Genomic DNA, 10,415 nt, shown 5'->3' with positions numbered 1-10,415 from the left:
AATATTTCTATTTTTTTCTCAAGCTATATATGCTTAACTCTCTTTTGTTGTTTTCCTATTATTTTCCCCTTTTCCTGTGTAGTTTGCTCCCTTCATTTAACCCTAATAATGACAATTAACAACCAGCACTGCAGACACCCGGAATGATGAAAGCAGCAACGACTTCAGTGTCAGACTCGCTAATTAGTAAATAATTAATTAAATAACCAGAACACCTGCAAAAGCAGAATGAAAATGATGTTGAAAATACTGTTAACGACTTAAAAAACCCTACATATTCCCCATATAACTGCTTACTGGATTTTAATAAAAAACTATCAAACTTAGATTGTCATTTTTACATTGACTTCAAAACACAGAAACTAGGAAATAATGACTCCAATGAAAAACAGAAGTTGGTTGGAACAAAAACCTGCAGACACAGTGGGCCCCTAAGATCGACTTTGGGAACCCCAGGTCTATTGTATTGAACCAGTGCATATGTGTTTTTTACATAGACTGCATTTATTTTGATATGGTGTTCTTTTGGGGGTGGGCAAAATCTTGCCTAGGACTCCATATGGTTTTCGATTGGCACTGTTTTCACATAACTAATTACTGCAGTTTGCTATTTAAATTACATTTCAATCCAAAGCAACTAACAATTCATAGTGCTATTTTTCCATATTAGAACAGTGGTCCTCTAACTGCCTCGGTCGGGGTCACTCTGTTCGTTATTGTTAAGATTGTACTATGTCTAGTCGCATAATAAAGCTATCGCATTACGTATTAAGTAAACATTGCAAAATGGAGTAATCTCATATGTCCTTCGCTTGATTAATTGAATGCATTATTTTAATTTTATGAATACAATGCATGTTTATACAATTCGACAATCTGTTTTCAAATCCACTCAAACCGGTTCACGATCGCGGAGGGTCGGACATAAAGTTAAGCGTTTATGTGCTAGATATAGCTAGCTAAATTAATGGGGAAACTAGGTCTACATTACGTTGGTTGTTGCCCCCTAGCGGCTTTCATATCATATTACTCCTCGAACGTTTTAGAAAGGGAGGAGCTGACAGTACAAACGTAATGTCCGTCGCCATGTACGAGTAGGTAGGCGAAATCGTTTTTCCGGGGAGTTGTGTGGTTAAATAGGAAACTACAGAATAATTTGAAGAGGTAAGTATACAAATAAATTTATGAAAGAAGAATCATTATAAAAATTGACGCGGAATGGAAGGGGAATTAATGCAACTGAATGTCAGAACAGAGCGTAGCAGAAAATCGCAAAACTCTGTTTACTTCTAAAAGCCTTCCCCAGTCTATATTTTGCTAAGGTCCTACACCTTGTGACAGAATGACATTGTGGAATCGGAGCAGCGTGTGGAATTACTGTTCATTTAAACACGTTTGCGATTTAATTTGATCAATGTTGTTTTTCATGCGTCTATGCCGATTGTTTACATGGCCTGTCTTCTTTTCAGTGTCATCACTGCCGGTAGTGTTACAACATTACGATCTATGGGGCTGGTGACTTACTCACAATGAACGAAGAACATTTAATTAACTGAAAATATTAGGTGCAGCGGGAATTTGTATTGGGAATGAATGGCGGATGGCATCTCCGTTTGCATTATCTAGCATTTCTCACTTCCTACTTGCCTTCTGTCTCTACAGGTTATCCATCCGCAGAGGTGCCAGCGATGGCTTTCAGCAAAGGCTATCGAGTATACCACAAATTGGATATACCTCCTTACAGCGTGCTGGTGGAAGCGAGGAACCGCGAAGAATGTCTTCTCTTCGAATCGGGAGCAGTGGCGGTGCTATGTAAGTGTCGCGTCTCTCAAAATAATGACATATTACTATACTAGACGCCTGAATTCTGTCACCTCTTTGCCAGCGGTCACCCGACTAGCTAATAATAAGCGTTTTGTAAAGTTTGCGTGCTTCATATTACAGTTCTTATTTGTGTTCCATGTCCTAATGTATCTTCAGTATTTTATTTCTTTGGCTCATGTCATATGTTATAAAAGTAGCCGCATCTTGGTAATCAAGGTTTAGTCGTCAATTATTACGTCATTCAATACTGATGTGATGCAGCTTGATATAATTACTAGAAAAAATGTATCTTTAGTAGTGTTTTAGCAGTTGTTATATTTATAATTTTTAAAATTATTAGGTTACTTGTTTTTGAAAGGAAAAGTGATGGTGCAGTTGCATCTTCAGGAGACCAGACTTGTCTCAAGGGACAGTCAGTGTCTTTGTGAAGTTTATATATTCTCCCATTGTAGTTTCTTTGGCTCATCTAATTTCCTTCCATGTTGCAAAGATGTGCTAGGTTAAGTGACAACTATAAACTTAAGTTATGTGAATGAGGATAGGGTAGTTTTCTCTGTTGTACTTCTCGCTGTTAAAGTAGGCTTTAGCTGTTCCCTAAAACTGTATTACAAAACTGTGTTAAAAGCTCTATTACAGTTCAGGGAATGGTTGGATGAATGGAACATTTGTTAAATGGCAAGATTTCAATTTATTGGCGTATGCAATAGAGATGAGTAAAGAGAAAGCTCATGTGGACAAGTGGGAGTGCTTTGAGTTGTCACAAAATCCAGAATAACACCCAGGAGGTCAAAAGGAGAATCATTAGGCAAATCATTCCAGGAAGAGGAAAGCTTTGGAAAATCAAGATATTACGTAATAGAACACAACAAACACCCAAAGCTTCCCTGCACCTTTCTAGTAAAGGTCATGGTGCTTTTAACAATCTCTGGATTGACTTGTTCAAATTTCTATTCTTTGCACAAGCACACTAACTTTCCCTTTTTACCTTCCTTGTCCTTCTCTATAGCCTGTTATCCTTTTGCCATTAGAGTGCTTATATTTTTAATTTCTCCTGACTCAGCCCTACTTTTGAGGTGTTTTTAACCCACTTAACTCATTTCACTTCTAACTTAGCTCCAGAACAACTTCTAGAGTCAGTGTTGACCCTTTACTTTTTCCAGGGATACCAGGCTAGAGATCTCTCTAGTAGTCTCTGGTATTCTTGCACTCCCATGGGGAGTTATAACATGCTTCTTGTACTTCTGTTGTGGTGCCTCTGCTGGTATCCCTTCCGAGGCATCCTCCACATAAGCCCAGGTGCCCTTGGGAAGTATCCATGCTGTTGGTGAATTGTGTTGGCAGGGACATATATGACAATAATTCTGTCCTGTACAATCTCGGTACCTCTGTAGTTGTGGCCATAACTGGGGTCACTGTTCATAGGTAGTGAGGTGTGTTTGAACAAGACTGTATGAAGTGAATGGATGACAAACATACTAAAACTTTATTCTTCTACTATTGCTTTATCAAACAGCTGGTGTGTGTAATATATAAACATACACACACACAGTACTGTGCAAAAGTTTTAGGCAGGTGTGAAAAAATGCTGTAAACAAAGAATGCTTTCAAAAATGGAAGTGTTAATCATTTATTTTCATCAATCAACAAAATGCAGTGAATGAACAAAAGAGAAACCTAAATCAAATCAATATTTGGCGTGACCACCCTTTGCCTTCAAAACAGCATCAATTCTTCTAGGTACACTTGCACACAGTTTTTGAAGGAACTCGGCTGGTAGGTTGTTCCAAACATTTTGGAGAACTAACCACAGATCTTCTGTGGATGTAGGCTTCCTCACATCCTTCTGTCTCTTCATGTAATCCCAGACATACTCGATGATGTTGAGATCAGGGCTCTGTGGGGGCCATACCATCACTTCCAGGACTTGTTCTTCTTTACGCTGAAGATAGTTCTTAATGACTTTGGCTGTATGTTTGGTGTCGTTGTCCTGCTGCAGAATAAATTTGGGGCCAATCATACGCCTATGGTATTGCATGATGGATACGTATCTGCTTGTATTTCACAGCATTGAGAATACCATTAATCCTGACCAAATCTCCAACTCCATTTGCAGAAATGCAGCCCCAAACATTCAAGGAACCTCCACCATGCTTCACTGTTGCCTGCAGACACTCATTATTGTACCGCTCTCCAGCCCTTCGACGAACAAACTGCCTTCTGCTACAGCCAAATATTTCAAATTTTGACTCATCAGTCCAGAGCACCTGCTGTCATTTTTCTGCAACCCAGTTCCTATGTTTTCGTGCATACTTGAGTCGCTTGGCCTTGTTTCCACGTCAGAGGTATGGCTTTTTTGCTGCACCTCTTCCATGAAGACCACTTCTGGCCAGACTTCTCCGGACAGTAGATGGGTGTACCTGGGTCCTACTGGTTTCTGCCAGTTCTGAGCTGATGGCACTGCTGGACAGCTTCCGATTTCGAAGGGTAATAAGCTTGATGTGTCTTTCATCTGCTGCACTAAGTTTCCTTGGCCGACCACTGCGTCTACAATCCTCAACGTTGCCCGTTTCTTTGTGCTTCTTCAAAAGAGCTTGAACAGCACATCTTGAAACCCCAGTCTGCTTTGAAATCTTTGTCTGGGAGAGACTTTGCTGATGCAGTATAACTACCTTGTGTCTTGTTGCTGTGCTCAAACTTGCCATGACATGAAACTGTCTTCCACAGCCTCACCTTGGTAGCTGAGTTTGGCTGTTCCTCACCCAGTTTTAAGCCTCCCACACAGCTGTTTGTGTTTCAGTTAATGACTGTGTTTCAACCTCTGTGTGACATTGATGATCATTGGCACCTGTTTGGTATAATTGGTTGATCATACACCTGACTATAATCCTACAAAATCCCAGACTTTGTGCAAGTGTACTTAATAAGAATTGATGCTGATTTGAAGGCAAAAGGTAGTAACAGCAAATATTGATTTGATTTAGATTTTTCTGTTGTTTGCTCACTTTGCATTTTGTAAATTGATAACAATAAACAATCATTATTTATATTTGTGAAAGCATTCTGTTTACAGCATTTTTTCACACCTGCCTAAAACTTTTGCACAGTACTGTGTGTGTGTGTGTGTGTGTGTGTGTGTGTGTGTGTGTGTGTGTGTGTGTGTGTGTGTGTATGTATGTATGTATGTATGTATGTATGTATGTGTATATATATATATATATATATATATAGTAAAATAAATACAAAACAAAGGTCATAAAGGTTTGGGGAATCTGCCCCCATATACTGTAAAGTTGTTTGTTTCACTGAACACGGTCAAGTTTGTCAATACAACACCGGACAACCAAAGAAATAAGTCTCAGTATTTATGAGGTGGGGACAGAAGTTGATACAGGATGCTGGGAAGGAACCGCTGTGGTGGATGGGTAGTGGTGACGTCATTAGACAGAGACTGGAGGGAAGGAAGGAACCTGGAAGTGACTGGCGTCTTTTTTCCGTGTGAACTCATGGCAGTGGATTTCCGTCTTTCCTGAAGGAACAAAGAGAGAAAGGTTAGCACACTACCGTTGTCCCCTGACATGTGATTTCTCGCTACTCGTTGGGTCTTTCAGCTGCTTCCTATGCGCTCGTGTGTGACAATATGCAGTGCATCCAGAAAGTATTCACAGCGCATCACTTTTTCCAACTTTTGTTATATTACAGCCTTATTCCAAAATGGATTAAATTCATTTTTTTCCTCAGAATTCTGCACACAACACCCCATAATGACAACGTGAAAAAAGTTTTACTTGAGGTTTTTGCAAATTTATTAAAAACTAGTCATTTAGCCCGGGCGCTAGAACAGTAGTGCATAAACATTAGTAGGAACAGTCTATATTAAATGGCAAGGGACTTTGACCTCATTCTTTTTGTTGGTCGTATTTTTCTTTCAGCCTTTCTTTTGTCGATGTTTACTTGCTGAGCTGACCGTTCTTCGTGGGCTACCGCCGTGTATTGTGTGTCTTTAATTTTCTGTGACAGTAATACTGTCTTGTACGGCTCTATTCAATAAGGGCGCGCACAAAAAGGTGAGCTTCAAAAGGGCGACCTCAATTGAGTGCGGTGAATAAAGGCGTTCATAGATAATTTAGTTCAAATGGCTCTGGAATATGTGAAGAGCAACAAAGGTGCAGATCTTTATTTACGCGCGCCTTTATTTGCTGCGACCAATTGAGGTCGCCCTTCTGAGGCTCGTCTTTTTGTGCGCGCCCTTATTGAAGGATGCCTGTGCGCACCCTTATTGAAGGATACCGTCTTGTACGTCTGCTGGCTTGTACGTCCGTAATATACCTTTTAATTTTCTCTGGCAGTAATACAGGCGTGTGCGTCGGTAATATGCCTTTAATCTCCTCTGACAGTAATACTGGCTTGTATGTGGCTGTAATATGCGTCACTGTGTTGTGTACCTTTAATTTCCTCTCGCAGTAATACTGGTTTGTATTTCCGTAAAACGCCTCTAACTTTCTCAGACAGTAATATCGCGCATCGCACCGTGCCCCGCGCATGCGCACTTCATCAGAAGACACCCACACACGGACACCTGGACGCACATAGGGATTTTATATATATATATCTAGATAAAAAAACTGAGTAATCAGATGTACATAAGTATTCACAGCCTTTGCTCAATACTTTGTCGATGCACCTTTGGCAGCAATTCCAGCCTCAAGTCTTTTTGAATATGATGCCACAAGCTTGGCACACCTATCTTTGGCCAGTTTCGCCCATTCCTCTTTGCAGCACCTCTCAAGCTCCATCAGTTTGGATGGGAAGCGTCGGTGCACAGCCATTTTAAGATCTCTCCAGAGATGTTCAATCGGATTCAAGTATGGGCTCTGGCTGGGCCACTCAAGGACATTCACAGAGTTGTCCTGAAGCCACTCCTTTAATATCTTGGCTGTGTGCTTAGGGTCGTTGTCCTGCTGAAAGATGAACCGTCGCCCCAGTCTGAGGTCAAGAGTGCCCTGGAGCAGGTTTTCATCCAGGATGTCTCTGTGCATTGCTGCAGTCATCTTTCCCTTAATCCTGACTAGTCTCCCAGTTCCTGCTGCTGAAAAATATCCCCACAGCATGATGCTACCACCATGCTTCACTGTAGGGATGGTGCCAGGTTTCCTACAAACGTAACGCCTGACATTCACACCAAAGAGTTCAATCTTTGTCTCATCGGACCAGAGAATTTTCTTTCTCATGGTCTGAGAGTCCTTCAGGTGCTTTTTGGCAGACTCCAGGCGGGCTGCCATGTGCCTTTTACTAAGGAGTGGCTTCCGTCTGGCCACTCTACCATAAAGGCCTGATTGGTGGATTGCTGCAGAGATTGTTTTCCTTCTGGAAGGTTCTCCTCTCTCCACAGAGGACCTCTGGAGCTCTGACAGAGTGACCATCGTGTTCTTGGTCACCTCCCTGACTAAGGCCCTTCTCCCCTGATTGCTCAGTTTAGATGGCCGGCCAGCTCTAGAAAGAGTCCTGGTGGTTTCGAACTTCTTCCACTTACGGATGATGGAGGCCACTGTGCTCTTTGGGCCCTTCAAAGCAGCAGAAATTTTTCTGTAACCTTCCCCAGATATGTGCTTCAAGACAATCCTGTCTCGGAGGTCTACATACAATTCCTTTGATTTCATGCTTGATTTGTGTTCTGACATGAACTGTCAACTGTGGGACCTTATATAGACAGGTGTGTGCCTTTCCAAATCATGTCCAATCAACTGAATTTAATCAGGGGAAACAGGATGCACCTGAGCTCAATTTCGAGCTTCACGGCAAAGGCTGTGAATACTTATGTACATGTGCTTTCTCAATTTTTTTATTTTTAATAAATTTGCAAAAATCTCAAGTAAACTTGTTTCACGTTGTCATTATGGGGTGTTGTGTGTAGAATTCTGAGGAAAAAAATGCATTTAATCCATTGTAGAATAAGGCTGTAACATAACAAAATGTGGAAAAAGTGATGCACTGTGAATACTTTCCGGATGCACTGTATATACATACACACACACTACTGGTCAAAAGTTTTAGAACACCTTGAATGTTTTCAGTTTTTATTTAAATGCACACAATTTAATGTCTTTCTCATTTTTAATGTGTTATATTGGTGCTTTTCTCATTTACCCAGAATATTAAAAGGAGGTGAAGCAAGTTAGTTTCATAGTGTAAGGCACCAGATGGCTTTATAAATTGAGAAAATTGGGAATTGCATAAAATTAGCTTAGTGAAGCTACATGTACTTCTTTCAACTGTACAGTCAATTGTCAAGAAATTTAAATAAGTACTGACCAGTGTTAAACTTTCCTTTTGAAGCAAAGCATTAGCATCCTTTGCTTAATCTAGCTTCCTGATCAGAATTACCAAGACAATCCGTAAGCCAACAGTGCTGTTCTCTCCCCATACATTTGATTCTGTAATAAGCTTGCTGTCTGTTACGCTGTATTTCTCAGTCATATTAACTTTGGTATCATCCCTGTTAATATTTAGCATCACACCTACTTTTCTACATCCCCCGTCAAATTAATCAAACAGAATGTGTGGGGTATGCTGTGGTGCTGTGTTAAGAAGAGATTGGCCTGTTCATTTTAGCTATAAGAACTTCAGCAGGTCTGTTGCAATTTTTTCTGTTCCTTTTAGTGCTGTAATTTATTCTTCTATTGACTTCACATACAAAGATATGTTTCAAATATGGATATTATAGAAAATATTTCTGAAGGTAATTCTTCAGTTGCAGGCTTACATAGTTTAAGAGATGGGGCCTCATGTATAATGCAGGGTGTAGAATTCACCCTAAAACATGGTGTAAAGACAAAGTGGAAATGTGCTTATGCAAAAAGAAATTCAGATGTACAAAACTGTGTGTAAGCCAACTTCCACACGCCATCCCAGTCAGAGTAAAATGTAATGCACGTGCACGCACCTGCTGCCCCACCCTGACTCCTCCCAGAATTATGCCTCTTTGAATATGCAAATCAATATAAGTAACCCCTTACGATTTCATCATAAAAATATCAAGCATACATTCTAGTGTTCTGACAGCACACATCTCCAAGAGCTCTTGGAAATGTAAATCAACTTAGAAGCCAGTCATCATCATCTGTAAATACAGGCTCTATTCTATTGAATTGTACTTAATTCCTTTATTGTTATTGTATGGTACAATATGCAAAGCCTCTATAATCTTTATTTTCCTATGTTCTTTTTCTTTCGGCTGCTTCCGTTAGGGGTTGCCATAGCGGATCATCTTCTTCCATACCTTTCTTTCCTCTGCATCTTGTTCTGTTACACCCATCACCTGCATGCCCTCTCTCACCACATCCATAAACCTTCTCTTAGGCCTTCCTCTTTTTCTCTTGCCTGGCAGCTCTATCCTTAGCATCCTTCTCCCAATATATTCAGCATCTCTCCTCTGCACATGTCCAAACCAACGCAATCTCGCCTCTTTGACTTTGTCTCCCAACCGTTCAACTTGAGCTGACCCTCTAATGTGCTCATTTCCAATCCTGTCCATCCTCGTCACACCCAATGCAAATCTTAGCATCTTTAACTCTGCCACCTCCAGCTCTGTCTTCTGCTTTCTGGTCAGTGCCACCGTCTCTAACCCATATAACATAGCTGGTCTCACTACCGTCCTGTAGACCTTCCCTTTCACTCTTGCTGATATCTGTCTGTCACAATTACTCCTGACACACTTCTCCACCCATTTCACCCTACCTGCACTCTCTTTTTCACCTCTCTTCCACAATCCCCATTACTCTTTACTGTTGATCCCAAGTATTTAAACTCATCCTCCTTCGCCAACTCTACTCCCTACATCCTCACCATTCCACTGACCTCCCTCTCATTTGCACACATGTATTCTGTCTTGTTCCTACTGACCTTCATTCCTCTCCTCTCCAGAGCATATCTTCACCTCTAAAGGGTCTCCTCAACCTGCTCCATACTATCACTACAGATCACAATGTCATCAGCAAACATCATAGTCCACGGGGACTCCTGTCTAATCTCATCTGACAACCTGTCCATCACCATTGCAAATAAGAAAGGGCTCAGAGCCAATCCCTGATGTAATCCCACCTCCACCTTGAATGCATCCGTCACTCCTACCGCAGACCTCACCACAGTCACACTTCCCTCGTACATATCCTGTATAACTCTTACATACTTCTCCCAACTTCCTCATACAATACCACAACTCCTCTCGAGGCACCCTATCATATGCTTTCTCCAGGTCCACAAAGACACAATGCAACTCCTTCTGGCTTTCTCTATACTTCTCCATCCACACCCTCAGAGCAAACATTGCATCTGTGGTGCTCTTTCTTGGCATGAAACCATACTGCTGCTCACTAATCATCACCTTACTTCTTAACCTAGCTTCCACTACTCTTTCCCATAACTTCATGCTGTGGCTCATCACTTTTATCCCCCTGTAGTTACTACAGTCCTGCACATCCCCCTTATTCTTAAATATTGGCACCAGTACAGTTCTTTTCCACTCCTCAGGCATCCTCTCACTTTCCAAGATTCCATTAAACAATCTGGTTAAAAACTCCACTGCCATCTCTCTT

The 10,415-nt window shown here is 41.1% G+C and overlaps 1 protein-coding gene across 1 annotated transcript in view; it reads left to right on the top strand.

The window, feature by feature from the left end:
* Positions 1–1,043: 1,043 nt before the first annotated feature.
* Positions 1,044–10,415, top strand: part of synj1 (synaptojanin 1) — a 540,854-nt gene continuing 531,482 nt past the window's right edge. Inside the window, 2 exon segments of the mRNA XM_051926623.1 lie at positions 1,044–1,164; positions 1,663–1,812. Coding sequence (XP_051782583.1) covers positions 1,689–1,812 — 124 coding nt within the window. The 5' untranslated portion in view covers positions 1,044–1,164; positions 1,663–1,688.

Source organism: Erpetoichthys calabaricus, chromosome 4 (genome assembly GCF_900747795.2).
Source record: "Erpetoichthys calabaricus chromosome 4, fErpCal1.3, whole genome shotgun sequence".
Taxonomy (NCBI): Eukaryota; Metazoa; Chordata; class Cladistia; order Polypteriformes; family Polypteridae; genus Erpetoichthys; species Erpetoichthys calabaricus.
The sequence above is the reverse complement of the archived record's forward strand: the minus strand, read 5'-3'. Positions and strand labels throughout refer to the sequence as shown.